This window comes from Lynx rufus, unplaced genomic scaffold (genome assembly GCF_022079265.1).
Source record: "Lynx rufus isolate CCGP_SWC_20201006 ecotype Redwood Valley unplaced genomic scaffold, mLynRuf1.p SCAF_9, whole genome shotgun sequence".
In the NCBI taxonomy this organism is placed as follows: Eukaryota; Metazoa; Chordata; class Mammalia; order Carnivora; family Felidae; genus Lynx; species Lynx rufus.
The window spans coordinates 67,427,084-67,454,923 of NW_025814897.1; the positions used below are offsets into that span (position 1 = coordinate 67,427,084).

General features: G+C 39.3%; 1 protein-coding gene across 1 annotated transcript; it reads left to right on the top strand.

Moving 5' to 3' along the window:
- Positions 1-321: 321 nt before the first annotated feature.
- Positions 322-27,830, top strand: CTR9 (CTR9 homolog, Paf1/RNA polymerase II complex component). The gene is made up of 25 exons (XM_047070823.1): positions 322-531; positions 1,757-1,855; positions 3,866-4,105; positions 4,623-4,740; positions 5,575-5,664; positions 7,976-8,124; positions 10,029-10,136; positions 13,626-13,733; positions 13,877-14,113; positions 14,346-14,435; positions 14,549-14,677; positions 14,785-14,968; positions 16,125-16,213; positions 16,707-16,892; positions 17,001-17,088; positions 17,710-17,858; positions 19,611-19,727; positions 19,885-20,030; positions 21,196-21,267; positions 21,736-21,871; positions 22,022-22,168; positions 22,549-22,706; positions 23,779-23,875; positions 24,104-24,216; positions 26,746-27,830. The coding sequence occupies exons 1-25, from the start codon at positions 487-489 to the stop codon at positions 27,170-27,172; spliced, it is 3,522 nt and encodes a 1,173-aa protein (XP_046926779.1). The 5' UTR covers positions 322-486; the 3' UTR covers positions 27,173-27,830.
- Positions 27,831-27,840: the final 10 nt, after the last annotated feature.

Here is a 27,840-nt window from a genome sequence, read left to right on the forward strand (position 1 = left end):
GAGGTCCCACGTCAGTCAGTGGCCAGGCCCCGAACTCGAGCCTCATTCGTCGTCCGCCCACCACGGGGCGGGACGGCTACGCCTTCGGCGCTTTTATTCACGCCGCGCCAGTGCGGGTCTGATTCGGAAGCCGCAGACCCACCGAGGAGCTGGCACGCTAACGAAAACCTCGGCGCCGTCATTTCAGAGTCAGGGAAACATCGTCAAGGAAACATCAGAGACACAGGCAGAGCCTGCCGTCCGACAGGCCCTCCCGCGGGGAATGCTTCCGGGGCAGGGGGCGGGGCTGCCGGAAGTGGCCGGACGCCGTCTGCTGTTCGTTGTTTAAGCGGCTGACGGGAAGGAGAAGCCGAAGCCCCGGCGGCGCCGCGGGGCGGCAGTCACGACCTGATCCCGGGCGGCCGCTAGCCTCTGGACGAGCCAGAAGCCAGGAGTACCGGCTGCGGAGCGGAGGGGCGAGACGCCCGCTCGCCTTCTGATCTCATCATGTCGCGGGGCTCCATCGAGATTCCCCTCCGGGACACTGACGAGGTAAGTGTCGCGTATGGGGGAGGGTGGGGGCCGTGAACTTGGACGATCTCTTCCTCTCCCCTTCTCTTGACTTCGTCTCCTAAGCGAGAGCACCTTCTCCCCCAGGAGCCCAGGTCGAAATCCCCCGCCGAAATCCCAGTCACCTCCTTCCCCAGCTCCTGCACCTTCCCAGGCTGGGAACATCACGTCCCCGCAGCCTCGGAGCCACCCCGAGGAGTACTTGAAAGTTCCTTTCCTACCTGTTCGTCTGTTACAGTACTCTGCTCTCTTCCTAATTCACGGGCGCAGGATGTGAGAGTGCCGATAAATTGTAAGGCACCTCAGATAAAAGAGGTGGGCGCTGATGTCACCGTGGTCTCTCTGCTGCTCAAACTATCTTTCCCAGAGAGTACATAGGAGTCGCCCTTTATCCCTTAGAAACTCGCGTCTGTCATGGTGCACTGTGTCCTCCACACACGGCTCCATCAGCGAAATAGAGACTCAGAGATATAGCCTCCACTGTGCACAGATAGAATTTAACCCTCTCTCCCTTCCCACGCCTCATCATGGGTAGTCTGGGGCTTGTCTGAGTAAAGCTCTCAGCAGTGATGTTTATATCCAATATATATATCTCATACTTGTACTTTTGTTGGGTTGAGATAAGATACTGAGATATAATTCACTTAGCGTCAAATCCACTGGTTTTCAGTAGTATTTGCAAAGTTGTGTAACCATAACCACTATCTAATTCCAGAACGTTCACCTACTGTTAATTTTTGTGCCCACTTTCAGGAGTGTCGGTGACACGCAAATGCTGTCTCCCTGATTAATGTGTACAGGGGCATTCAACTTTGCATTGCCTCTGGATTATGCCTCTCAAGTTGTCAGACCTATAGCATTAGAGTGTCCGGGGTGCTTTTCTGCACTCTACCTGCATTATGTGTTAAGCAGGGTTTGGTTTTGTTATTTTTGAGCAAGCAAAGCTTTTGGAACATTTTATAGTTTTGGTGATTTGAAGACAACTAGCGGTATTTGTTGGCTTCTCTATGCTTTTATCTTAATATTACCATATGACCTATTTGACATGTGTGCCTTAAACATTTCTTAACATATATTTGCTCATCCCTATTGAAAGTGAACACAAACCCTCTGTGTATCCATATTGATGTATATTCTGAAAAGCAGCAAAGAAGAAATGTGAATTTAAGGAAGAAATAAAAGTTAAAACCTACATTTTGTGTTTTAGGTCATTGAACTTGACTTCGATCAGTTACCGGAGGGAGACGAAGTTATCAGTATTCTGAAACAGGAACACACACAACTGCACATATGGATTGCTTTGGCGGTCAGTGTTCATGTAACAAATATTTTTTATATGTTGACTGGGAAAAACCTATGATTTCTATTTCCAGATACAGTAATAGCCAGCTTGGGAGCATGATAAGTAAATTGTACCATGTGTGTGGAAGTTAATTGTATTACCATTTATAGAACAAGAAGACCAGTTTCCCAAGTGATGTGCTAGTCCACTGGTAAATTAGTATGGGTTGGTAAAGGCAAAATTCATTTACATTAAACAGTATTCTGTGCTGATTATTTATTACTCAGTGAAGACTGGCTTATGGTTTGTAGATAATCTGAGAAAAAACAAGATACCACCATGTAAACATTACTTAGTGGTGTTGTCCATAACAATAAAACATTTCCCATAAAATACTTTAGAAAGTGATTACATTCCAGGCTCGCTCACAAAAGCTCTTTGGGGTGAAGTTTATCTCAGTCTTGTTTTTTGTCCTCTTTGATCCCTTCCACAACATAAACCCTCCTGGAGATTGTCAGGAGAATCACTTCAGAGAGCCTAAAATTCTAACATCCTTCACTCTCCCCAGAACTGACTGCCTAATGTTTCCTTTTTGTGAGAACATCCTAGTAGATTATTCTGGTAATATAATACAACATATACTGCATTCATTTTTGCAAAGCAAGTGTGCCACAGGTCACTTTCATGTAAAGATACATAGGAGGTACCTTATATTATCTTGAAAGGTAGAAGTAGATCTAGAATTGAACTTATATCCAGTGCTCAAACTTAACTGTAAAGAATTTCTTAGATATAGATTTACAGAGAAATGCGTTTAGTGACAATAGTGCCTTTCTGAAGTGTCGTTTTCCTAGTCTGTGGAGAACAAGCCATTAATGCTTGTCACATAGTTTTTAAAGCCAGAGGGAATTTAGATTTTCTGTAGTGTAATGCCTTCTTTAACAGCACTTACAGAAAAAATGGAAGATTGAAGTATTAGCATGGTACCTGTGGTAAAATTGATGAAACATTGTGGGCTGTAGTATGGTACAAAGAAAAGAGTGTAGGCTTTGGGATCAGAGAGACCTTTGTTCAAATTTCTACTTGGCTGCTAACTAGCTGTGTGACCTTAGACAAATGATCTACCTTCTGAGCCTGTTTTCTCATCTATAATGTGATGTTAGTATTCACTTTAAGAGTGATTGTAGTAGATTAGATTGTAGTAGATTGTGTAGATTAAAGATAAGTATGTAAAGCTCCTGGTGCAGTCTGTGGCTCATAGTAGTTAATGAATGATGAATATTCTTTTTAGTATTAATAAATGAAACAAATGCCCAAGGAAGTTATTCAGCAGGCCCAAAGTCATGGATAATTTCGATAGATCTAGAACCAGAGCCTAACTTTTCTGTTTAGAATTCTGTATCCCTATCCCTCTCCTTATTGCTTTTTCTCTTGGGCTCTGATTTAGTTTGAAATCGACTATTGCTAGCTAAGTAGTAATTTGAAAACATTGATAGTGATTATCACTTTTTTAACAGCTTTATTAAGGCATAATTCACCTATAATAAACTGCACATATTTGACATGTACCATTTGAGATGTTTTACCATATTTCACCCCTGTGAAATCACCACCACAATCAAGAATAATATATCCATCACTCCCTAAAACCTTCTTCCAGACTCTTTCCCACCCCCCATGGTGCTTAGCCTACACCTGATCTGCTTTTGTTGCTAAAGATTGCATATTCTAGAGTTTTATACAAGTGGAATCATTTCAATATGTACTCTTTGGTCTGTCTTCTCTCAGCATAATCATCTTGAGATTTATCCACATTGTAGTATGTATGAGTAGTTCTTTACTTTTTTCTACTGAGCAGCAGCCATTATACCACAAGCAGATTACCACTGCTTGTTTATCCATTCACCTGTTGATCAACAATCGAGTTGTTTCCAGTTTGTGGCTATTACAGACAGAGCTGCTGTAAATGTTTGTATGCATCTTTTTGTATGGACATATGCTTTAATAATCCTAATCTGATTCTTTACCTTTTAGCTGGAATATTACAAGCAAGGAAAAACAGAAGAGTTTGTAAAGTTGTTGGAAGCAGCACGTATAGATGGCAATTTGGACTATAGAGACCATGAGAAAGACCAGATGACCTGCTTGGATACATTGGCAGCCTATTATGTACAACAGGCTCGGAAGGAAAAGAATAAGGATAATAAGAAAGATCTTATTACACAGGCAACCCTGTTGTATACCATGGCCGATAAAATTATTATGTATGATCAGGTAAAATAAGATTTCTTTGAATTTATGAAAGGGAAAAAAAATACCACATGAAATAAAATGTGTGTGATAGGCAACAGATTTTTTTTTGAAAGAATTTTTCTTAAAATAACGTGGTTGATAATAAATAGTCAAAAGAAGGAATTCCTTGTTAAAATGGAAATTTCTTTGGTTGTTGTACTGTTGAAGTAATGTGGGCAAATTTAGCATACATAAAACTTACCCACATGTTGAGTCAATAATTCTTTCATCTCCAGGTGAATTTCAGGCATATTTTAAGGAGTCTAACTTTTCTTTTCGTCATTGTTCCTGGCACAGACGACCTGCATTTCTGGATAATTTCTTGATTTGTAATTAAGAATTACCTATTGGTAGTTCAAACACATTATAGTCAATAGAAGAATTTGTGTGATACTCCACCTCCTTCCTATATAGTTTTCATTTTATTGTTGTCTATTCATGGTAAATTATGGTTAGTCTTTGGTAAAGTCAAGTCTAAGATGATATATTACTTTTTCAGAACCACTTGTTAGGAAGAGCCTGCTTCTGCCTACTGGAAGGTGACAAAATGGATCAGGCTGATGCACAGTTTCATTTTGTACTCAACCAGTCTCCAAATAATATTCCAGCCCTTCTTGGTAAGTCATTTTTGGCAGCCATTTTAGGAAACTGTTTTTCATCATATGCCTGGAATATATTTCTTTGGCCTAGACAGCAGCATAGAAGAGCTTTACCTTATAAAAACGATCTGCAGGGCACCTAGGTGGCTCAGTCGGTTAAGCATCTGACTGCGGCTCAGGTCATGACCTCACAGTTAGTGGGTTACTGAGTTTGAGTCCCGCATCCAGTAAGCTCAAGCCCCACTTCCGGTGAACACGAGCCCTGCTTCGGGTTAAAAAAAAAAAACAGTAGTCCCCACTTTGGGCAAGCCCCACTTTCTCTCTCTCTCTCTCTCTCTCTCTCTCTCTGTCTCCCTGTCTCCCTCTCTCCCTCTTTCCCTCTCTCCTCCCTCCCTCTCTCCCTCCCTCCCTCCTCCCTCCTGCCCTCTCTCCCTCTCTCCTTCTCCCCCTCTATACCTTGTTCATTTGTGCCCTCCTTGTCACGTAAATAAATAAATACGTAAATAAATAAGATCTACAGTGATCTATGATCATTGTTTCTTTTTAAGCTACATAAATAGAAGCTATACCAGTTAAGAATAATCTGTAATCCACTTCTAAAGAGTCAATAAGCAATTTCTATTTGGACAACGGTCAGCTCTTTTACTTATTGTTTTATAATATTTAATATGACTTTTATTTATAAGCATACATTAATATATTCTTATGGAAAACAGGTTTTGATATGAAATCATTTTTACCGTATTCAAGTATTTCTTATTCAGAGATGTATTTGATTTAGGTGAGTTCATGTAGAGCGTATGAGACTTGTGTTTTTTAAACAACTCATGTTTATCTTTAAAAATCATTTAGGGAAAGCTTGCATTTCATTCAACAAGAAGGATTACAGAGGAGCTCTTGCTTACTATAAGAAAGCATTGCGTACTAACCCAGGATGTCCAGGTAGGAGAAAAACTGTAAGTCTAAGCTGTGTATGATCCAAGTGAAAATATTGAGGATTTGACAGTTGCCTATGAAGTTAGTTGTGAAAAGATGCTATAGGGTTGTTGAAACAATTGAAATTTTTTAAAAATTTTATGTTTGATCCAAAAGCTGAATAGCAGATCATCTTATAATCTTTTTGTTCTTACAGTATTTTTCTATTGAAAATCAGTGATTTAGCAAATCTTATTGAGAATCAACTATGTGCCAGGCATTGTTCTAGACCCAAGGAATGCAGCAATGAACCAAAGAGACAAAAATCCTTGCCCCCATGGAATTCATTTTCCAGTGGAGAAGATAAAATGAGTAAAATATAAACTATGCAAGATAGTGGTAAAAGGAAAGTAAAGCAGAAAAGGTATATGAGAAGAACTGGGGGTTTGCTTAGAAAAAATCAGGAAAATATGTCAGTGAAACAGTAACATTTGAGTAAAAACCTTAAAATAATAAGCATGTAGATTAAATGGGAGAAGATTATTCCCAGAGAGGGGGAATAGGAGATACAAAGGCTCTGAGGAAAGAGTGGGCCTAGCAGGTTTCAAGAACAGTGAGGAAGCTAGTGTGTCTGGAATCAAGAGGGAAAATGAGGAGGAAAAGTAGTAAGAACTGAGTCAAAGATATAACCAAGGACCAGTCATGTAAGGCATAATAGATTAGTATAAGAACTTTAGCTTTTACTCTGACAGACATAGGAAGGCATTGGAGGGCTTTGGGCAAAAGAGTAAGTAACATGATCTGACTCATATTGAAAGGATCATTTTGAGCTTCTGGGCTGAGACTAGAGTGGGGCAGGGGGGCAAAGATAGAAGTAGGGAGACCAGGCAGAAAGCTGTTGCGGTCATGTGGGTCAGAGATGATTGTGGCTTGCACTAGGGTGGCAGTAGTGGAGGTATAAGTGATCAGATTCTATGTATACTTTGAAGGACGAACTGACAGAGTAGATGTGATATATGAGCAACTGACAGAGTAGGTGTGATGTATGGGCCAAAGGAGGGATCAAAGGTAACTCCTTTGCATAAGCGACTGTAAGAGTAGAGTTACATTTTAGTATATCTGGAAAATAGTTGAAGAAGAATTATTTTTCAACATGAAAATTTTAAAATACCTTTTAGATGTACAACTGGAGAGGTCAGGAGGGCTGTAGTTCAGGAAAGAGGTCTGAGCTGAAGTAATTAATTTGGAAGTCATCAACATATAGGTGGTGTATAAAGCCATGAAACTATGAGGTTGCTAGGGGAGTGAGTGTAGGTAGAAAAGAGGCCCAAAGATGGAGTTCTAGGGCATTCTGGCATTGTAGAGGTTAGGGAAATGAGGAAGACGCAGCAAAGGAGCCTGAGAAGGAGCAGCCAGATGTAGGAGGAAAGGAGAGTAAGTGCAATGTCCTTGAAATCCAGTGTAAAATGTTTCCAGGACAAGACATCAGACAGTATCACATTCTATTGTTAGGTCAAGTAAAGTAGGGACTGAGAATCAATCATTGAATTCAGCAGCATACTAAGCATTAGTGACCTTGATAAAAGCAGTTTTACTGGAATGGTGGGGGTGAGATCCTTGTTGGAATGCATTTAAGAAGATAATGGAAAAGGAAAGTTATTAGAGGCAGCACACACCTGTAGATAGATATGTCAAGGAGTTTTGTTCTCAGGGGAAGAACAGGAGTGGGTTGACAATTGGAAAGGAAAATGGAATCAAGAGATCTTTTTAAGATGGGAGAATGTATATGGATGAGAATGATCTGATATAGAAAATTTGATAATGCAGGAAAAAGAGGAGAGGGTTGCTGAAGCAGTGTCCTTAAATAAATGAGAAGGGGTGAGATCTCATGACCAACCAGTGGAGAGGTTGACCCTTCATGGGAACCTGGTAGAGTTTTGGCATGGCCTTAAAATTGGGGAGCATGTGTAATCATAGCTCTGAAGAGAATGACAGTATGTGCATGTAGTCAGGCACGATATTGAAGACCTTACTGAAGCTTTTTGCTCTCTGTTTAAAAATTTCTCTTCAAAAATTAAGACACTGAAGGTAGAGTGTAACCAGGAGTGCTGGAAGACGAGAAGTACCAGTATTGCAGGTGTTCTGTTTATGATGAGAAAGGAGGAGAGCAGTATGGTATACTATCCACTGAAAGCAAGTTTGTGGTCTACCAGAAGATTTTGTAGTGTAAATATACTGAGGTTAATTTCAGGATTTTGAGGCTCAATGTTTAAGTATTTTGTTTAATTTGAACCCTAAAAATGTCCTAGTTTGACAGACTGAATGACTGTTTTTTTAGCGGAAGTTCGTTTAGGAATGGGCCATTGCTTTGTGAAACTTAACAAACTGGAAAAAGCTCGTCTGGCATTCAGCAGAGCCCTGGAACTCAACTCCAAATGTGTGGGAGCATTGGTTGGACTGGCTGTACTAGAACTCAACAATAAAGAGGTATGTGAGTGAAAAAAAAATTTCCTGACTGATTTGTCAGACTTACTGTTCCTTATCTAAAATTCTTGAGGCCAAAGTGTTTTAGAGGTCAAGACTGCAGGTAATAGGTTATTGGGATGCCTGGGTGGTTCAGTTGGTTAAGCATCTGATGCTTGGTTTTGGCTCAAGTCATGATCTCACATTTTGTGAGTTCAAGCTCTGCATTATTAGGCTTTGTGCTGACAGTGTGGAGCCTGCTTGGGATTCTCTGTCTCCTCTTTCTGTTCTTCCATCCCCCCTTTCTCTCTCAAATTAAGTAAATAAACATTTAATAAGAAGATTTCATGTAATAGAACTATAATATGATGCCTGGACTGCATAATATATAATACCCAGATATTAGGACACCACCCCAAATGCAAACATGTATTTCTGTGTCAGAGTGAGTGACTGTTCACACTAATAGGGTAACCTCACAATTCAGGTAAAGTTTTGCCACCAAGTGAGCTTACTGCAAGATTACAAAACAGCTTGTGTTTTAAGAAGTTTTTGGATTTCAGAATTTCAGGTGAGGAGTTGGTAGGTTGTATATCAGTTTGGCATGCTTTCAATTGCAAGTAACAAAAAGCATACTACAGTGACTTAAACATGAGGGGTTATATCATCCACTAAACCAGCTATCTAAGGTCTTGGATTTGGCACCTCAGTATCATTAAACCCAAAGTTTTACATCTTTCTGTCCTTAGTATGTGGATTTTTCTTCTCATGTCTGTCACCTCATAGTTGCAAGATAGCTGCTGCATCTCCAGGCATCTCATCATTTCATGAGCCTGATATGGAGGGAGGAAAGGGAAAGGATAAACGGCTTTCTGTTAGAGCAGTTCTGTCTCCATCATGCTTCCCCTTGTGTATAATTGTCTAGACAGGGTTATCAGGGTTTCTCAGCACTATTGACATATGGGGCTAGATAGTTTTTTGTCATGGGAAATTATCCTACCCGTTGGTAGGCTGATCAGCAGAATCCCTGACTTCTGCCCACTACATGCCAGCACATCCGCCCTGTTGTGATAATGAAAAAAATGACATTACCCCCAGTTTAGAAGTGCCTGGGCCAATCCCCAGAGAAGGGAAATAGATTATCTTAACTGTTTTAGATCAGTCATCATTCATCCCCTGAGGTTTGTAAAGAGGAAAAGGGAACTTTCCTTCCTGAAATTAAAAAACCTCCACAGGCTGTAAAGTCTGGCCTCTGTTAACAGGGTAAGAAGGGTGTACAAGCTGTTGGGTAATCCACAAACATCTGCCACACCAAGAAGACAGCTAAAATCTATAAAACTAGGAGGGGGCTTTTTGTGAGGGAGGTTCTAACAATTTAACTCAGTATTTGAAATTTTTTTTATCCCTGCTGAATGTTAACTAAATAAGAGCTATGTTTGGTGTCTGAACTTAGATTTATATAACCTATTTTTCAGACTATAAAGAAAATTTTCAAAAAATGCTGATTAAACGAACCATGAGGTCCTGACCTGAGGCAGAGTCAGATACTTAACAACTGAGCCAGCCAGGCGCCCTGATCCCTCTGGTTTAAATGAAGGAATCCACCTCCAAAACGCCTCGTCCTCAGCTTGCTCTCTTAAATTTCAGAGATGCTAGGAGTGCCTGGGTGGCTCAGTCAGTTGAGCGTCTGACTTTGGCTCAGGTCATGATCTCGAGGTCCTTGAGTTCGAGCACTGCGTTGGGCTCTGTGCTGACAGCTCAGAGCCTGGAGCCTGCTTCAGATTCTGTGTCTCCCTCTCTATCTGCCTCTCCCCAACTCATGCTCTATCTCTCTCTCTGTCAAAAATAAATAAACATTAAAAAAATTTAAATTTCAAAAAAAAAATGCTGATTAAATAATGGCCCTGTTGTCATCATTTTTCTTTTAGGCTGATTCCATCAAAAATGGTGTCCAGCTTCTTTCCAGAGCCTATACTATTGATCCTAGCAACCCCATGGTATTGAACCATTTGGCAAATCACTTTTTCTTCAAAAAGGTAAGAGAACTCAATTTATTAAAGTTGTTTGCTTTTAAATCCTGATTTGTTTTTCTGTTCTGCAGTTGATACTCTACTTTTTAACTTGGAAAAAAAAATTAAAAATCTCAGGAGGTTTTTTCAAATTAGAGTTTGTATTAGTTAATTGGGGGTGGGTATGTTTGTTCATTCATTCACTCATTTTATATTTATTGACCCTTTATACTATACCTAACACTGTGATAGGGATGTGGAGACCAATAAGATAGAGTTTCTGTACTCAGGAGTTCAGTTTCATAGAAAATGCAGACATGTAAACAAATGTAAATATAGAAATAAAGGTCTCTACCCTGCTGTGGTAGAAAAACGAAAGAGGAAGTGATCAAGTGGTTAAGGAGGTTTTCACCAAGAAGGAACAGCCCTTGAACTGGGTTTTTAGGAGGAGATCTTTAGGTAGTTGAAAAGGGAAAGGTACAGATCTATGAAATATTCTTAGTAGTTTAGTAAAAGCATGGCATATGGTGGGCTCATGATAGACAATGCATTGGATCCAGATGGTGGGACACTGGTGTGATATAAGGTGTTTGGACATACTTCTCTAGGCAGCCAATGAGTCATTGAAGTTTTTGTTTGTTTTTGCATATTGATCAAGATGTATTTTTGAAAGTTGCCACTAATTCTGTAGAAGCAATGGTATTTTAGATTTTTTTGAATGTTAAAATTCGGTATTTCATTGGCAAAGTTATTATACAGTAAGTATGAAAGTTTTATCTGCCATATGGAAACCAGGTACTAAACTGTACTAAGAACTTTAAACTAAATAGCAAGTTAGGTAAAAGTTCACTAAACTGTATTAATCCTTATTAATAATAGATACTATATCACCATGATTATTGCCACTAATATGCAAGTACTGTTATCTTTTAAAATGTTTATTTATTTTGAGAGAGAGATTGAATCCCAAGTAGTGTCTACCCTGTCAGCACAGAGCCCAATATGGGGCTCAATGTTATGAACTGTGAGATCATGACCTGAGCCAAAATCAAGAATTAGACACTTAGCCAACTGAGCCATGCAGGTACTCCCCAAGTACTATTAAATATGCATTCTGTGGGAGTACCTGGCTGGCTCAGTCAGAAGAACGTGTGACTCTTGATCTCAGGGTTGTGAGTGTGAGCCCCACATGGGGTGTATAGATTACTTAAATAAGATTTTTCAAAAAATGCATTCCATGAATTTGTATAATAGTCACAACATTCCTATGAGATAGTTAATATTATCCCCATTTTGTGGATGAATAATTGAGGCAGAGGTTATAGCCTAAGGTCATACAGCTATTAACCATAATGCTGTACTTCCTCTGGCTATAGAAAGCATACTTGCTGTTCATAATGAATTAATTATTTAAGCTTTATGCTGTAACTTTTATAGTATGAAAAGGCAATTATTTAGGGAGAAGATGGAAATGTATCTTATAAGTACTTAAAGTGTTACTGTTTCAGATAAAACAGTTACAGTAAGTTTGGTTTTTACTGAAAAAAACAAAGGACTGATAATCCTAAATATTTGAATATATATTTAATAGTCATTGCTCACAGCTGTTAGGACAGCATTCTTGAACCAAATGAAAAGGATTCCATTTTAAATTTGGGGGACACCTGGGTGATTCATTCGGTTAAGTGTCTGACTTCAGCTCAAGTCATGATCTAGCAGTTCGTGAGTTCGAGCTCCCTCTGTCGGGCTCTGTGCTGACAGCTCAGAGCCTGGAGCCTGCTTTGGATTCTGTGTCTCCCTCTCTCTCTCTGCCCTCCCCCACTCGCACTCTGTCTCTCTCTGTCTCTCAAAAATGAATAAACGTTAAAAAAATTTTTTTAAAAAGAAAGTTAAGTAAGACCACTTGCCAAAATTCACTCATCTAGCAAATAGTACAGTTGAGATGTAGTATTTCAATTCTCTGCCCACTACACTGCATTGCCTCCCCTGTAGAGGAATCATTTAACCAGATGGGGGGAAAGGTATTATTAATTAATATCCCAGACACTCAGTAATTAACTAGTAAAGTAGGTTTAGAAATGGGAGGAGCCATGGTGACTCCTGGAGCAATTACCACAGACCTCCAGAAAGAACTGAGAACTGAGCTTGGTTGTTTGATTGGAAAGAGAAGCAGCTAGAATGCAGAGTGGATTAAGGACAAAAATTGGGGCGTGAGGGGAAATCAAAGAGATGTGAATGAGGACTTTAAATTGGAATGTAATCTTCAATACTTTTTATGTTGAATTTCAAAGTAGAATCATTTTATTCCCTAAGAGATATGTCATGAGTCAGGAGTAACAAAAATAGAAAAAGTATATTCCAAACCCAACATTTGACCTTTACCCTCATCCCAGGGACCAATATATAAATTTAGCTAAAAGGCTGTGCAAAATAATTCAGAGTGTAGAGTTTGAATTATTTAGTTCAAATTCAGGTATCACCACTATATAGTTATGTTGCTTTGGGCAGATAATTTCCCTAAACTTAAATTTCCTTACTTGTAAAACAGTAATAAATACCTACTTTATAGGATTTGAGGAGTGGCATTTAGAATTAAATGTAATGTGCATATTAAATACTTATCTAATGGGAAAGAGTTACTGTTAAAACTACAATTACATTATTATTCCTAATATTAAAAAAAAAAAAAAGTTGAAACTGTCCATTGACCAAACAGAGGCTCTCCAGACCAGACTTATAGCCAAATGGGTAAAACATATCCTTATGAAAACCAGACTTATAGCCAAATGGGTAAAACATATCCTTATTAAAACCAGAAAGTTGTTTCCTATCCCTGATGTATAAACTCTGACTTTGAGATTCTCAGGAGATTAGCTTGGTAATCCAAATTAAGTCATGACCCATGGGAAAGTCATGACCCATGTATTCAAATAGAGCTGAATTCAAATCTGGTCACTTAAGCTTGCTACCCTCATGTGTTAGAACATTTCTTTGGTGTCAGGAAAAAAAAATTGTATTCAGATTCTAGCTTTTCCACAATACACTTTATTTCTTTAAGCCTCCATTTCCCCATCAATAAAATGATAATAATGACAATCTTTGCAAGATTTTTGACTGAGCCTAGAACTAATGTAAATATCATACCTACCACAGTGCTTGGTATATAATAGTTCTCAATAAATTGTAATTGTTCCCTTTACTAGTAATAAGGGACTTGACCTCTCAGGGTTTCTCATCACAAAAATACGGCGGATACCTCAAAGGATTGTTGCAGGATTAAATGAAGTAAGAGATATAATGGGTAGATATTAAGTTCTGGGTAAATAATGTTAGTTCCCATCTTCCCTGAAGTTATCAGCAAGGGGAATGAGAAAAATGATTTGTAATTCTAGGTATTGTGCTGTTATTGTTCATTCAGTGAACACATTTTAAAAATGAAATTTGAGGAAGCCTTATGATTGAGACTGTTTGAGTTGTTTGAATTTACTCATTTGGTTTCTGGATCTCCTTGTTCAGGATTATAGTAAAGTCCAGCACTTGGCTCTCCATGCATTCCATAATACAGAAGTGGAGGCTATGCAAGCAGAAAGTTGCTATCAGCTGGCTAGATCATTCCACGTTCAGGTAAGGTCATTTCCAACCTTCTCCAAATAGCTAATTCTTTTGTTTTATAGTTTTTCAAGTCTTTTCAAAACTTTTGTACATTAAAAAGAAGGCAGAGAATCTTTCGTACATACTGTTGGTCTTGTTTTATTTTCATTTTTTAGGAAGATTATGACCAAGCTTTCCAGTACTACTATCAAGCCACACAATTTGCCTCATCCTCTTTTGTGCTGCCATTTTTTGGCTTGGGACAAATGTATATATATCGAGGTGACAAAGAAAATGCATCTCAGTGCTTTGAGAAAGTTTTGAAAGCTTATCCTAATAATTATGAAACTATGAAAATTCTTGGCTCTCTATATGCTGCCTCAGAAGATCAAGAAAAACGAGATATCGCTAAGGTACATTTTAAAAAATCTTAGCTATTCTCCATTATCACTAGACTGTCATTCCTCATTCTTGTTATTGCTAGTAGAGATATGATGGAAGCAGTTTTGTTAGCCGAGCTTGTTCCAGTTGAAATAACGAACAGTTGACGTATTAAACAAGGTAGAGTAGCTACCACTTTTTACTTTGACGGCCTGTAGTTGCTTAATTAAGCCTGCTTTAGCTTAATGATCTCTTTTATCCCAGGGCCATTTGAAGAAGGTCACAGAACAGTATCCTGATGACGTTGAAGCTTGGATTGAATTGGCACAAATCTTAGAACAGACTGATATACAGGTATTTTAGCAGTGCTTTTTGTCTCCTACATAATGTGTTTTTTGAAAGCGTGGTATAGTGTTTCTCCCTTTCATTTTCACTTACACCGAATTCTCTCCACCATGAAAATACAGGGTGCCCTTTCAGCCTATGGAACAGCTACACGGATCCTTCAGGAGAAAGTGCAGGCCGATGTCCCACCAGAGATTCTGAATAATGTGGGTGCCCTCCATTTTAGACTTGGAAATCTAGGGGAGGCAAAGGTAGGAAAATAGAAATATTCAGTTCTTACATACTGTCAGGTGGAACACACACCTTTTTAGATGTACCAACTAAGTCTTAACAATGTAATTTTCTTTTTTTTTCATAGAAATATTTTTTGGCATCATTGGATCGTGCAAAGGCAGAAGCTGAGCATGATGAACATTATTATAATGCCATTTCTGTTACAACATCATACAATTTAGCCAGGCTGTATGAGGCAATGTGTGAATTCCACGAAGCTGAAAAACTATATAAAAACATCTTACGGGAACATCCTAATTATGTTGACTGTAAGAATTGTAAACTTTTTTTTATGAATTAAAATTCCCACAACAGCAGCAAAAATTTAGCCTGAAAAAAAAAATCTTTCTTAGAACCAATAGTAAAAAAATATGAAGGTTATCATGTCGCCTTTTCTTCAAGGCAAATTTGTGGCCTTAAAAAAATAAAAAAGATGCAGCTTCACTTAAATTTATGCTAGAAACTAAAAGAAACAACTAAAAATGAGTTGAACCATATTTCATAAAGTAGGCGATCTTCAGTGTGCCAGCTACCTTTATTAGACTTTGAACAATTCCTTGGCATGTTTGGTGCTAGATATACTTTTCTGATGCTCCTGCTCTAATTTCATATTCGCATTTTTGCAATGTTTACAATAGTGAGAAAAAGCACTGTTTTACCTCAAAATAATTATTACTAAAATGTCCTACTTTGAGTTTTTACATCCTAGATGTAAAATTCAGACAGTTTTTAATTAAAAATGATTTGCAATACTGTATTTCCCTTAAAAGTACTTAAAGCTATGATATTTTGACTCTGGTTAAATCAGGAGCTATTAACTTGGCCCCTGTCATGCTGCTATGGATACAAAAGTGATTTAAAAAAATCAGATTTAGTTCAATGCCAGGCTGAATTTGGTTTGATGGGTAGTAGTAAACCATTATTAGTTTCTGGAGAAAATAACAACTTACATTTGTGCGGCACCTTTTTACTGTTCTTTAAGTGGAAGCCCACAATTAGAGCCCAGGTTTTCTAACTAGTAATCCCTAGTAGTCCATGCTTTCACTATTTTGCCTATGACAAGCAGCTTTTTAAGACAAAGTGACAGTACTGTGCATCAGAGAGAAACTGGAAACAGAACAGCTCTGAGTTTTGAAATAACTTTGCTGGAGATAAGGGCTTGGACCAGGATGTGAACACTGGAATAGAGTGGAAGAAATAAATCTGAGATTTCAAACAGTGACTTGATAGGAACAGAATTGCTCTTTAACTTGTGAGATTATTAATTAGTTTTATTGGTGCTCAATTTTTTTTACCTATGGGATTTTTCTGTTCATTGTGTGAATGTATTAACAGAAATCAATCATTTCAAAAGTACGGCTTTAAAATTATGGTCTTTTATAGATAATATTTTAAACGTAAAAACTTTTAAATGTATATTTTTAGGCTATCTGCGCCTTGGAGCCATGGCTAGAGATAAAGGAAATTTTTATGAGGCTTCAGATTGGTTTAAGGAAGCTCTTCAGATTAATCAGGTTAGTCGTATTAACTCTTAGGTTTGAAAAACAATTATTTCACCTTTTCTCCCTAGATTTTCATTTTAATGGCTATCATTTCTCTAATATCTTGACATCACCCTATTTTATTTACTTGTTGAAGTTACTGTAGTGTAGAAGTTATGTAAACTTTTTGATTGTTAGCCACAGAAATAGATTTTACATCATAGTTGAGTATACACACGTGTGTATGCAACAACTAAAATGAAGGTTTTGCAAATCTTTATGTACCGTTGCCATGTGCAGTACACTGGCATTATTCTATATTCCATTCCATCTATATTCCATTCTGTTGCATTTCTTATGCTGATAACTACACGCTAAAGTGATTTTACAATTCATTAATCCATCCCCACTCTCAAATTGTAAATGTGGCTTGTAAACCTCTTTGGTAATCAGCTATTGTAGAAAGGTGATTAATATCTCTGAATCCAAATTACAGATTTTGTTTCTTTTTATATGTGTGTTTCAGGACCATCCAGATGCTTGGTCTTTGATTGGCAATCTTCATTTAGCAAAACAAGAATGGGGTCCGGGACAGAAGAAATTTGAGAGAATATTAAAACAACCATCTACACAGAGTGACACTTACTCTATGCTGGCCCTTGGCAACGTCTGGCTCCAGACTTTGCATCAGCCCACCCGAGATCGAGAAAAGGTAATTTCTTTTTGTCCCTTATTTTTTTTTCTTTTTGTATCTTTAAAACAAAACAGACACTTGATTCCTGTTTGAATTTTGTTTTATAATGTATGTTTCTTTTTATAGGAAAAGCGTCACCAAGATCGTGCCCTGGCCATCTACAAACAAGTGCTCAGAAATGACGCGAAGAATCTGTATGCTGCTAATGGCATAGGTGATTATAAGACACGGGCATCTGTAGTGATTTGTGAAATGAATGCTTTCAGAGGAATGTTTGTAGATCATAATTTCTCCCTAAATGTAATAAATGAAGTTGTATTAAAATAGGGCTTTTAGTGGCTTTTCTGGCTACAATTAGAAAATTCTTTTTTTTTTAATTTAAAAAAAATTTGTTTTTTATTTATTTTTGAGAGAGAGTATGAATGGGAGAGGAACAGAGAGAGGGAGACACAGAATCCAAAGCAGGCTCCAGGCTCTGAGGTGTCAGCACAGAGCCCAACACAGGGCTGGAACCCATGAACCATGAGATCATGACCCAAGCCAAAGTTGGATGCTTAACTGACTGAGCCTCCCAGGCGCCCCTTAATTTTTTTTTAATGTTTATTTATTTTGGAGAGAGAGAAACAGAGTGTGAGTTGGGGAGGGACAGAGATAGACGGAGACACAGAACTCAAAACAGGCTCCAGGTCTAAGCTGTCGGCACAGAGCCCGACATGGGGCTTAAACCCATGAACCATGAGTTCATGACCTGAGCCGAAGTTGGATGATTAACTGAGCCATGCAAGCGCCCTTACAGTTAAAAAATTCTTAAATGTGAACCTTTTTATAATTTTAGGAGCTGTTTTGGCCCACAAAGGATATTTTCGTGAAGCTCGTGATGTATTTGCCCAAGTAAGAGAAGCAACAGCAGATATCAGTGATGTGTGGTTGAACCTAGCACACATCTATGTGGAACAGAAGCAATATATCAGTGCCGTTCAGATGGTAATGTCTTATCGTTCAAGATATTTTTGTATTGTGTTCATTGTTTTTTTTTTTAAGTTTATTTACTTAGAACAAGCTGGGGAGGGGCAGAGAGAGAGAGAGAGAGAGAGAGAGAGAATCCCAAGCAGTCTCTACACTGCCAGTGCAGAGCCCAATGTGGGGCTCGAACTCATGAACCCTGAGGTCATGACCTGAGCTAAAATCTGGAGTCAGACATTCAACTGACTGAGCCACCCAGGCGCCCCTATTGTGTTCATTATTGAGCAGATGTTTTCTTAACCATTCTGGCCCTCTCATGGAGCTGCATGCTATTTCTTGTGATACTGTGTCTATTCACAGGCTTATCATCATATAATGTTAAGGCCAGTCTTTGGTGTCTAGACAGAGATACGAGTCCTGGTTCCACCCCTAATTGCATGCCTTGGGCTCTGAGCCAGTTTCCCATTTATGAAGTGGAGATCAGGTACCTTAAATTCACAGAATTGTGTAAACATCCAGTATGAAAAGTACTGTACACCATACTTGGCACTAACGTACTAGTATATCAGTAAATACCCAAAAAATAGGATTTAATATTTGTTTGCTTGTTTTACATTCTTCTTTCTCAGATGGGAAAACTGAGTTTCAGAAAAGTTAAATGACATTTTAAAAAGAAAAAACTCCATGGGGATTAGTTTTTATCACTATAGAATTTTGTTAGGCCTTTCATATTTATGGAGTGCTTGAACTTAAAGAGTCATATTTAGCATCTAGCGGTGCCTGGCTGGCTCAGTCGGTAAAGCATATGACCCTTGATCTCGAGGTAATGAGTTCAAGCCCTATGTTGGATGTGGAGGTTACTTAAAAATAAAATCTTAAAACAAATATTTAGCATCTATAGCATATTAAAAAGTAAAAACATCCTTAGGATCTATGGGAAATACTATGATGAAAAAAAAAAGTTCTTATCAGAGGTAGATGACAAGGGCAGGCCAGGCTCCTTGCAGTGGTTAACCTTTTTTCTAAGGAGGGTGGTTATTATCAAATTCAGAATATTTGAAAGGTACTAGCCACGAGGATTTATAGGACCAGACTGCATATGGTAGTCTCAGAGGTTGTGTTTTTGGAGGTGGGCCTTCCTGTTCTGCAGAATGATAAAGTTGCCTTTTAAAAATGCAAGTTAATTACTAGGGATATTCAGGGGGAAACTCTTTAACTATCTTCCATGAAAAAGAGCTTGGTTATGACAAGATATGATCCATGGTCAAAAAGTGAAGTGTTCATGACAAAATTGACACCAGTATTGCCATATATTGGTTTTATAAGAAAACTTTAACAACCAGAACTGTGAGACTTCTCATGCTCATTGCCAGTAGGTTCCATCAATCCTAAAGAAAGGTGGTAGAGAGTATAGCCCAAAGGAACCAGGTATGTAATTTTTAATAAGTTGTCAGTAAGCTTGTCCATAGATTTTATTGCCAGAGATATGAAAAAAGCCATCCAATCTATCTTTTCAGTATTGGTCTAAGTTTCAAATGGAAAAACGATTTTGAGTACCTAGTTGTTGTTTGTTTGTTTTTTTATCAGCTTTTTGTGTTGTGAAAACCTATCCTGGTGAATGTCAAAACTCATTCTCAAATTATTCTTTGAAATTAACCATTCAAAGGGTAAAACACCTTTTCACGCAGCTTTAAAATTGCTTGAAATCTGTTACACAATGACAATATCATTTAATCCTTGTTGTATTTTAATTAACTTTTTGTTTTGTTATAGTATGAAAACTGCCTCAGAAAGTTCTATAAGCACCAGAACACTGAAGTTGTACTGTATTTGGCTCGGGCACTCTTCAAGTGTGGCAAGTTACAGGAATGCAAACAGACTTTGCTAAAGGTGAAAAGGAGAACTCCTTATTCTCACTTAATTCTATGCTGCGTTACATACTTTTATTCTATTTTATGCATGTTTGTATACCTAACATTATATTTGAGTAAACTTCTTTTCTTGTCATTAGATTATATGAAATATTTGCTTTGTTTTTTACCTACAGGCTAGACATGTGGCGCCCAGTGATACAGTACTTATGTTTAATGTGGCCTTGGTCCTGCAGAGACTAGCTACCTCTGTTCTGAAAGATGAAAAGAGTAATCTGAAGGAAGTACTTAATGCTGTGAAAGAACTGGAGCTTGCACATAGGTAAAGATTTTGTAGAAACAACTTTTGAAATGCTTTGTTTCTTTAAATTCATTTGTCTCATACAGTACTGAAAATCACTTCCCTGAAGCGATCTCTACTAGAAGCATTCTAGTGGTTTTTAAGCCAAAGCAGGTGGCTGCCACCAGGTGGCGCCAAACTGTGACCAGGACCCTGCCAGATTTGGATGGTGTAGTGTCCCCTAGAACTGGCTGGCTAGTTTTGCAAGCTTGCCCTAAATTTTCATTAATCTGACAGTAATATTACCCAGAATTTTGCACACTTGAAATTTTTAGACCCCACTTATGTTGGTTTTACTGCTTATACTGCTGTGTCTTTTCATGGAATATTAATTTTCATTGAGCTAAGATTAAGGCCTGTCCTCTTAAATATTGAATGGGTTTCTGCACTGAGCTCAAAATTTATGTACTTTTACGGGATTTATTTGTAATTCTGTGCGTGGTAAAATCAAAACTTGATATCTCTTCAGGTTTTGTCTAACCTTATTTAAATTCTTATAAAAGCATTTCTTGCCTCACCTGGTAGACTAAGTGCCTTTATGGCATACACCTCCTAACCCACATGCGGATATATTTAGTAAATACAGTGTTTAGTTACGTATTGGCTGCATGAACTGATTTTGGGTTATTTGTGAGTTTACTGATGATATTAAATATGACTACTTATATTCATGAACTTGTTTTTTATTAAACATATTGAGTGCTACTTTGATGAGAGTTTTTTTTAAGTAGGTTTCATATATAATTTTCTTATTGAGATAGCCTTTCATGTATCAAATAGGTTCATGTAAGTCAATCAATACATAAACCTTTTCTCAGACTATTTTTGTAGACCAGATTAAAAATCTAAAGAGCCAGGGCACCTGGGTGGCTCAGTCGGTTGAACATCCAAAGTGATCTCGGCTCAGGTCATGATCCTTGTGGTTTGTGGGACTGAGTCCCACGTCAGGCTCTGTGCTGAGAGTGCAGAGCCTGCTTGGCATTTTCTGTCTCCCTCTCTCTCTCTCTGTCCCTCCCTTGCTCATGCGTTCTCTCTCCCCCCTCTCAAAATAAATAAACATTTAAAAAGTAACAAAATAAAAATCTAAAGGGACTGTTTCATTATAATTTTTTTTCAGTGAAGTATTTTATTTTCTCATTCCATTTAGATACTTCAGTTACTTGAGTAAAGTGGGAGATAAAATGAGATTCGATTTGGCCCTTGCTGCTACAGAAGCCAGGTAATGTTACTACTTATGGAAGGTGACTTTGGGTGAAGCAGTGATGTCGATGTGTGCTGGGTGGCCTTCCAGGGGTCGGTCTTTCCCACTTGTCTGTGAGACTCCCCAGCCTGGACAAAGTCTTTTTTCCAAGGGTCCTTTCAGGAAATATGACAAAATCAATTCAGTACAAGTACTTACATTGTGTGGGGAAAATACTTTCTATCTATTTTCACTCTTTGATTCACATGTGAAGATAATGTTGAAAATATATCTGTGATTGGAGAGGACACTTATAATTTGGAAAGTTACCAAAGTTGACAGTATTGACTTATGAGAAACTAAGTTAATTTTGCTAATTAAAATATCCCATAAATATCTGCTAATGATCTGGCTCTCTAGCTTGTGTAAGGAAAACAGATCCTCTGAGTTTTTGAGCAAAAAAGATACTAGCTACATTCATGTTTCTCTAAATCTGGAATATTGTAGGCAGTGCTCTGACTTACTGAGCCAGGCCCAGTACCATGTCGCCCGGGCACGTAAACAAGATGAAGAAGAAAGGGAGTTACGGGCCAAACAAGAGCAGGAAAAGGAACTGTTAAGGCAGAAACTTCTTAAAGAACAGGTATTTATTGTGTTTTCAGTTATACTAGAATTCAAGAATGGTGTGCACACACACATACACCTTGCATGTTAAAGAAGTCCTTCTGCTGGTATTCGTGATATTTTTTCAACATTTTGATGCAGTTTCTTCCTACTCTTTTTTTCCTCATAGGAAGAGAAACGTCTCAGAGAAAAAGAAGAGCAAAAGAAACTTTTAGAACAGCGGGCCCAGTATGTTGAGAAGACCAAAAATATTCTTATGTTTACTGGAGAGACCGAAGCAACAAAAGAAAAGAAAAGAGGAGGTGGTGGTGGACGGGTAAGATGTGACTCCTGCTGGTACTGATGGCACCATCCTTGTCATTTGACTTTCAGAAGTGAATATAATTGGTTCTGTTTACTCAGTGCTTAGTCCTTAGTTTTGACCTCCTCCTTTGCTAAGAGGCAGTCTTCCAACACAGTGCTTTATATGGTATTATTTGGAAATGCATTCCAGTGTTAGCTCCGTACTTGGACCTGGTGGTGACCTAAGCCACTTGAGCCATTCACCCTAATTAGAAGTCTTCAAAATATGGACCTCACCCACCACCCCTCCCATGCAACTTGATAAAAGATCCTTCGTTTGTCAAATGGCTGATAGGATCTGACCTCATTCCACCAGCCAGGCGAGAACTGATTATAGTCTTGTTTGGATTGCAGCGTTCTAAAAAGGGAGGAGAGTTTGATGAATTTGTCAACGATGATACCGACGATGACCTGCCTATATCCAAGAAGAAGAAGAGAAGAAAGGGCAGTGGTAGTGAACAAGAAGGGGAAGATGAGGAAGGGGGTGAAAGAAAGAAGAAAAAGAGGAGAAGGTATTATCAATGTGTTGTGAATGTATTTATTGGAAAATGTGTGCAGTTTAGAATGAGAAAACCTGCGGTGCCCACGCTATCCACGTGCAATCTTAGAAAAGTCACCAAGCCTCAGTTTCCTTTGTGTAAAATGTAATAGTGATACCCACCTCAAGTTTTGCTAGATGTGTAATATGTGAATTAATGTGAAAGAAGGGCCTTTTATTTTTTTATTTTATTTTTGTTTTAAGTTTGTTTGTTTGTTTGTTTGTTTGTTTGTTTGTTTTGAGAGAGAGTATGCATGTGCAAGCAGGGAAGGTGCTGAGAGAGAGGAAAGAATCCCAAGCAGGCTCTGTGCTGTCTGTACAGAGCCCAACTTGGGGCTTGAACTCACAAACCACAGGATCATGATCTGAGCCAAAATTGGAAGTCAGACACTCAACCAACTAAGCCACCCAGGCGCCCCTGAGAGAAGGACCTTCTAATCTTCCTGGTGCCATTTGCTATTAAGATAAGTGGTGCCCCGCCCATCTCTCACCAGAGGTGCCCCTGAGCTGTCCCGTTCCTCACTTGTGGTGCTTCCCTGCCCAGGAACCTCCAGTTGGCTCTCTTAGCAAGGCCTGTTCTTCCCACCCCTGGCTGACTCTACTTGGGGAAGAACCTAATGAATTCGTTCCGACATGGACCTGTTAAATGGAAGCTATGATCGGACATCAGCAGGCCTGGAATGAGTAGCTGGCAAGGAAGGAAGAAGAGAGGAAAGATGTGAGATCAGGAGCCTGGGTCTTTTCTCCCATCCTCTGTCCCTCCACCAAGTACAAGATTCGGGCTTATCTTAGATGAATAAGAGGACTCAACAGAGACTAAATTATTTGGTGGACATTGCATAAATACATGGTTCTTGCAGACTCCTGAGCTGTGTGCAGCAGTTGTAAATTATGGCCTCTGCCCTTGACGAGTGTTCAGTATGGTTGAGGATAGCCCAATAGAGAATACCATTCAGAATGAATAATATTTTGATGACAAAGTAGTCTTAGACTTTCTAGGCATGAGTGAACCTTGACAGACTTTCTCTTGTTGTTCACTCTTGAAGACCTCCAAAGGGAGAAGAAGGATCTGATGATGAGGAAACAGAAAATGGCCCCAAACCGAAAAAGCGACGTCCGCCAAAAGCAGAGAAGAAGAAGGCTGTAAGTTTATAATACTGTGTGGTTTTTGTGTCCTGCTGTAGGCACAAAGGCTTGCCCTACATAAGCATGTATTCTTCCCCTGCAATTTCTTCAAACACAAATGCTTCTTTTTGAAGTGTGTTGGTTGCTATTTGTTATCATCACACCGCAAACTAAGTTTAACAAGATGTCCTAACATAATGCAACCTAGGAATCGTGATTAATCTGCTATGTCTGATCTTTCTGTAGCCCAAGCCAGAGCGTCTGCCTCCTTCAATGAAGGGAAAAATAAAATCCAAAGCCATAATATCATCAAGCGATGATTCTTCAGATGAAGATAAACTTAAAATTGCTGATGAAGGGTATGAATTTTTCCCTTAGCGCATTCTTTTTTTTTTTTTTTAATGTTTATTTATTTATTTTGAGAGAGAGGGAGAGGATGTAAGCGGGAGAGGGTGAGAGAGAGAGAATCCCAAGCAGGTTCAGCACTATCAGCACAGAGCCAGACGCAGGGCTTGAACTCCTGAACCAAACCGTGAGATCATGACCCAAGCCAAAACCAAGAGTCGGACGCTTAGCTGACTGAACCACCCAGGCACCCCTCCCTTAGTGTGTTCTTTTAATGAAAGATAAGAATGGTCACTGTGCCAAAATGTCTTCCCTCCAGCTTCTTAGAATCTCTGAGGTGGAAGAAACCTTAGCACACCTCTTAATCTAACCCTGTCATTTTGTCCTGTCACATGTTTTTTCCCTCAGAGAAGAAAACCTATTTTGAAATCTCATTTCTCCATGGATATTAGGTGAAATTTCCTGGATGGTATCCTTCTAAATGAATTGTCTCACTTTCCTACACTTACCAAACTGGCTAAAACTGTTATGAGTAGCCTGATCCTGGTCATGTGGAAATGGGACTTTCTTGACCATTTCCTCCCTTGTAGGGCAGTGCTGACTCAGCTGTGCCTGCTCCATGAGGGACTTCTCCTAGACTGCTTGGCCACTGCTCTCCTTTAGCTTTTGGCACACCTGGAGAAGCAGTATTGATTTTACTTGTCCTAAACTTGTTCCTCAAGCTGGAGGTTCCCCAGCTTGGGATAATGCTATCCCATCCCATGTATTTCTCCTGATGGCTGTCATTTCATTCATTTGTTCAACAGTCATTTGAATGTCCATTAAGAATTCCATGAGATAGTGTGCTGAGTGCTTGGGGATGCAGAGGAAAAAGTCCTAGACTCTGGCTTCAGAGAATGTGTGCTTTAGAAGCAGTGAAGTGTAACATAAACAAAAAGCCACATTATAGTGGGATAGGTATTGTCACTTATGGTTTTGTATATTGCTCTCCAGGGTCCATACCTAATCTGGAGTTGAGGGGAGGGTTGTAAGAGACTTGTTTTGTAAAAGAAAGGCTGTTTGAGTTGAATCTTTGAAGAAGAGTGCTGGTTGGTTAGAGGTGAGCAGTTAGCATGTTGAGAGAACTAAGAGTGACAGTGGGGTTGCTGGCCTCATAGGTAACGATCTCTAGGGAGGCATCTGTAAAGACTTGCAGTTCCTTTTTTCTCTGAAGACACTGGCTGACACACATTGGGGTTGCTTTACCCTTGCCCACCGTGTTACCCTGGTCAGTGGTAAAAGGCCAGCATGAGCAGAGCAGTGAAATGTATGGTTTTAGAATGAGCATTGTTAAAATGTGTAGGCAGAAAGGTCCATGTGAGAGGCTGAGCTGCTGTCAAACTATGAGGTCAAGGCCAAGTTGATTTGAGCCACTTGCATCAGTTAAACTTGATCCTGAGTGTCACGAAGTGTTTGCTTATTTGGCCAGGTGGAATGGGGGGAAGTGGACCCAGGAGGCCCACTGGCCTTTAGTATATATAGGGAATGAATGTAGTGTCTTCCTCTTACTCACTCTTCATACCTACTCAGGGTGACCGGAGTTACATATTGTATGTGTAGGTTTCTTCTCTCAGATTTAAGCACCAAGAGCCTTCCTTCAGTCATGTGGAGATGGTTTCATTTCTGAACAGAAGAATGTATTATGTCTCCTTCGCCCTTTTTATACTGAACCCTGTGCCATTTAATATTCCTTCCCATGGAATCCAAAACTGAGGAATATGCCACAGGGGAAGTATGTTCTCCTGTCCAGAGCTCTGGGGGGTGAGCAGCTGTCACCACAGTTATGGGAATGTTCTTTCCTCCAGAGCCTCCAGGAAGCCAAGATTTCCTGGGTGCCACCACCATATCAAGCATAGGTACAAGTCCCATTCACTTTAACCCATCAACTGATAAGTAGAGGAGAACTCAGGGCAAAAGTAAGTGAGCTACAGAAGCCTTTTAGCCCTGGCTTCTTATCTTGAGTAAGACTCAACTCTGGTGGAGGGCACGAGTGCAGCAGCAAATCCTGGATAGAAATGGTGCCTTTGCTCTTCAGGTATCTGATAGGACGGGGAAGAGTCCCACTCATCCAGCCTTGGGAGATGGTTAATTCTTCAGAGTCCCTACAGCCAAGCAAAATCCTAGGTTTCACTTCTGCTATGAATTTGCTTATAAAGATAAATGTAGCCCTTCCTTTTCATAATTTTATGTATGAAATTGAGAAGTGCTTCATTCTGCTGAAAGGTGCCTGATAGAACCCAGTGAGAGTCCTCCTTTACTGTTTAAATGCTGTGTCATAACTAAAGTGCCTTATTTTTTCTTTTTAATCCTTTTTGATTGTGAAATATATCAAATTTACAAAACAGAACACAAAACAAATATCACAAAGTGAACACCGGAGTTAACACTCTCCACGTCAAGAGATAGAATATTAAATGCCCTTATTTGTTTAGAAAACATTCTCCACTTGTCAAGGCTCCCATTAGCCCAAATCCTGGTGTCTAACCAGTGCTTGTCTTTGCCAGACATCACCGCAACAGCAACAGCAACAGCGACTCCGACGAGGGTGAACGGCGGAAGAAACGTGCCTCTTCGGACAGCGATTCTGATGAGAACCAGAACAAGTCTGGCAGCGAGGCCGGCAGTCCCCGGAGGCCCCGAAGACAGCAGTCAGATGAGGATTCAGACAGTGACCAGCCAGCCAGAAAGAGAAGGCCCTCGGGTTCTGAACAGTCTGACAACGAATCTGTGCAGTCTGGGAGAAGCCGCTCTGGAGGTTCTGAGATGGACTCTCGCCCGGCTTCTCCAAGTGCCGAGTCAGACCACGATTCCGAGAGAGGATCTGATAACGAGGGCTCTGGCCAAGGCTCTGGAAATGAATCAGAACCAGAGGGATCCAACAATGAGGCCTCAGATCGGGGCTCAGAACATGGATCAGACGATAGCGACTAGGTTTTATTTCATAAATAAGCTTCATCTCTGGAGGAAACTTTTTTAATATATGAAAGCTGTGACAGAAACGCTTCAGATGTTTAGTCAAACAATTGTGAAATTTTTCCTAAGGCAGTTTTTTTTTCTACCCATTTGTATATTACTAAGCCCCAAGAGATATTTCCTGCGCTAAAGTCCAGTATCTGAGTCTCTTGAGCAAGTGAAGAATGTGACTGTTCCTCGTTGCGGTACAGTTCTACCTGTCATGTGTGAAAACCACAGGAAGAATAAACCCAGATGCTATATCATTCCTACAGAGGTTTGGCTGAAACTGGCAGAGACGTCTCCTCATCTTCATACGTTAAGCAGCATACTGTTTCGGTTTTTATTGCAGTCTTTGACCAAGTGGTGCAGGCAACTTGGTGTTCATGTCTTTGTTCCATTTTAAGTTTAGATTGAGGATATTTTTATTTTCTGGAGGAGGAAGTATCTACTGTATAATCGCACCAAAGTACAAGTGAAAGGAAGGTTTTCTCCAATAGTGTAACACTGCAGCCGTGTAGATAAAAACCACAGATACGTAATTTGTTAGGTCGACTAAGATGTGGACAAGTGCTTTTCTGTTAGTAGAATGCAAAGACCTACATACGTCACACAATAAAATTCTCTTACCAACTTTTATGGGACAT

Bases quoted from the DNA above. Each gene is read 5' to 3' on its own strand.
- CTR9 (XM_047070823.1), top strand. From the start codon at position 487: ATGTCGCGGGGCTCCATCGAGATTCCCCTCCGGGACACTGACGAG. The intron at 8,125-10,028 runs GTATGTGAGTGA...TTTTTCTTTTAG, and splicing joins TAGAACTCAACAATAAAGAG to GCTGATTCCATCAAAAATGG. The intron at 24,217-26,745 runs GTATGAATTTTT...TGTCTTTGCCAG, and splicing joins CTTAAAATTGCTGATGAAGG to ACATCACCGCAACAGCAACA.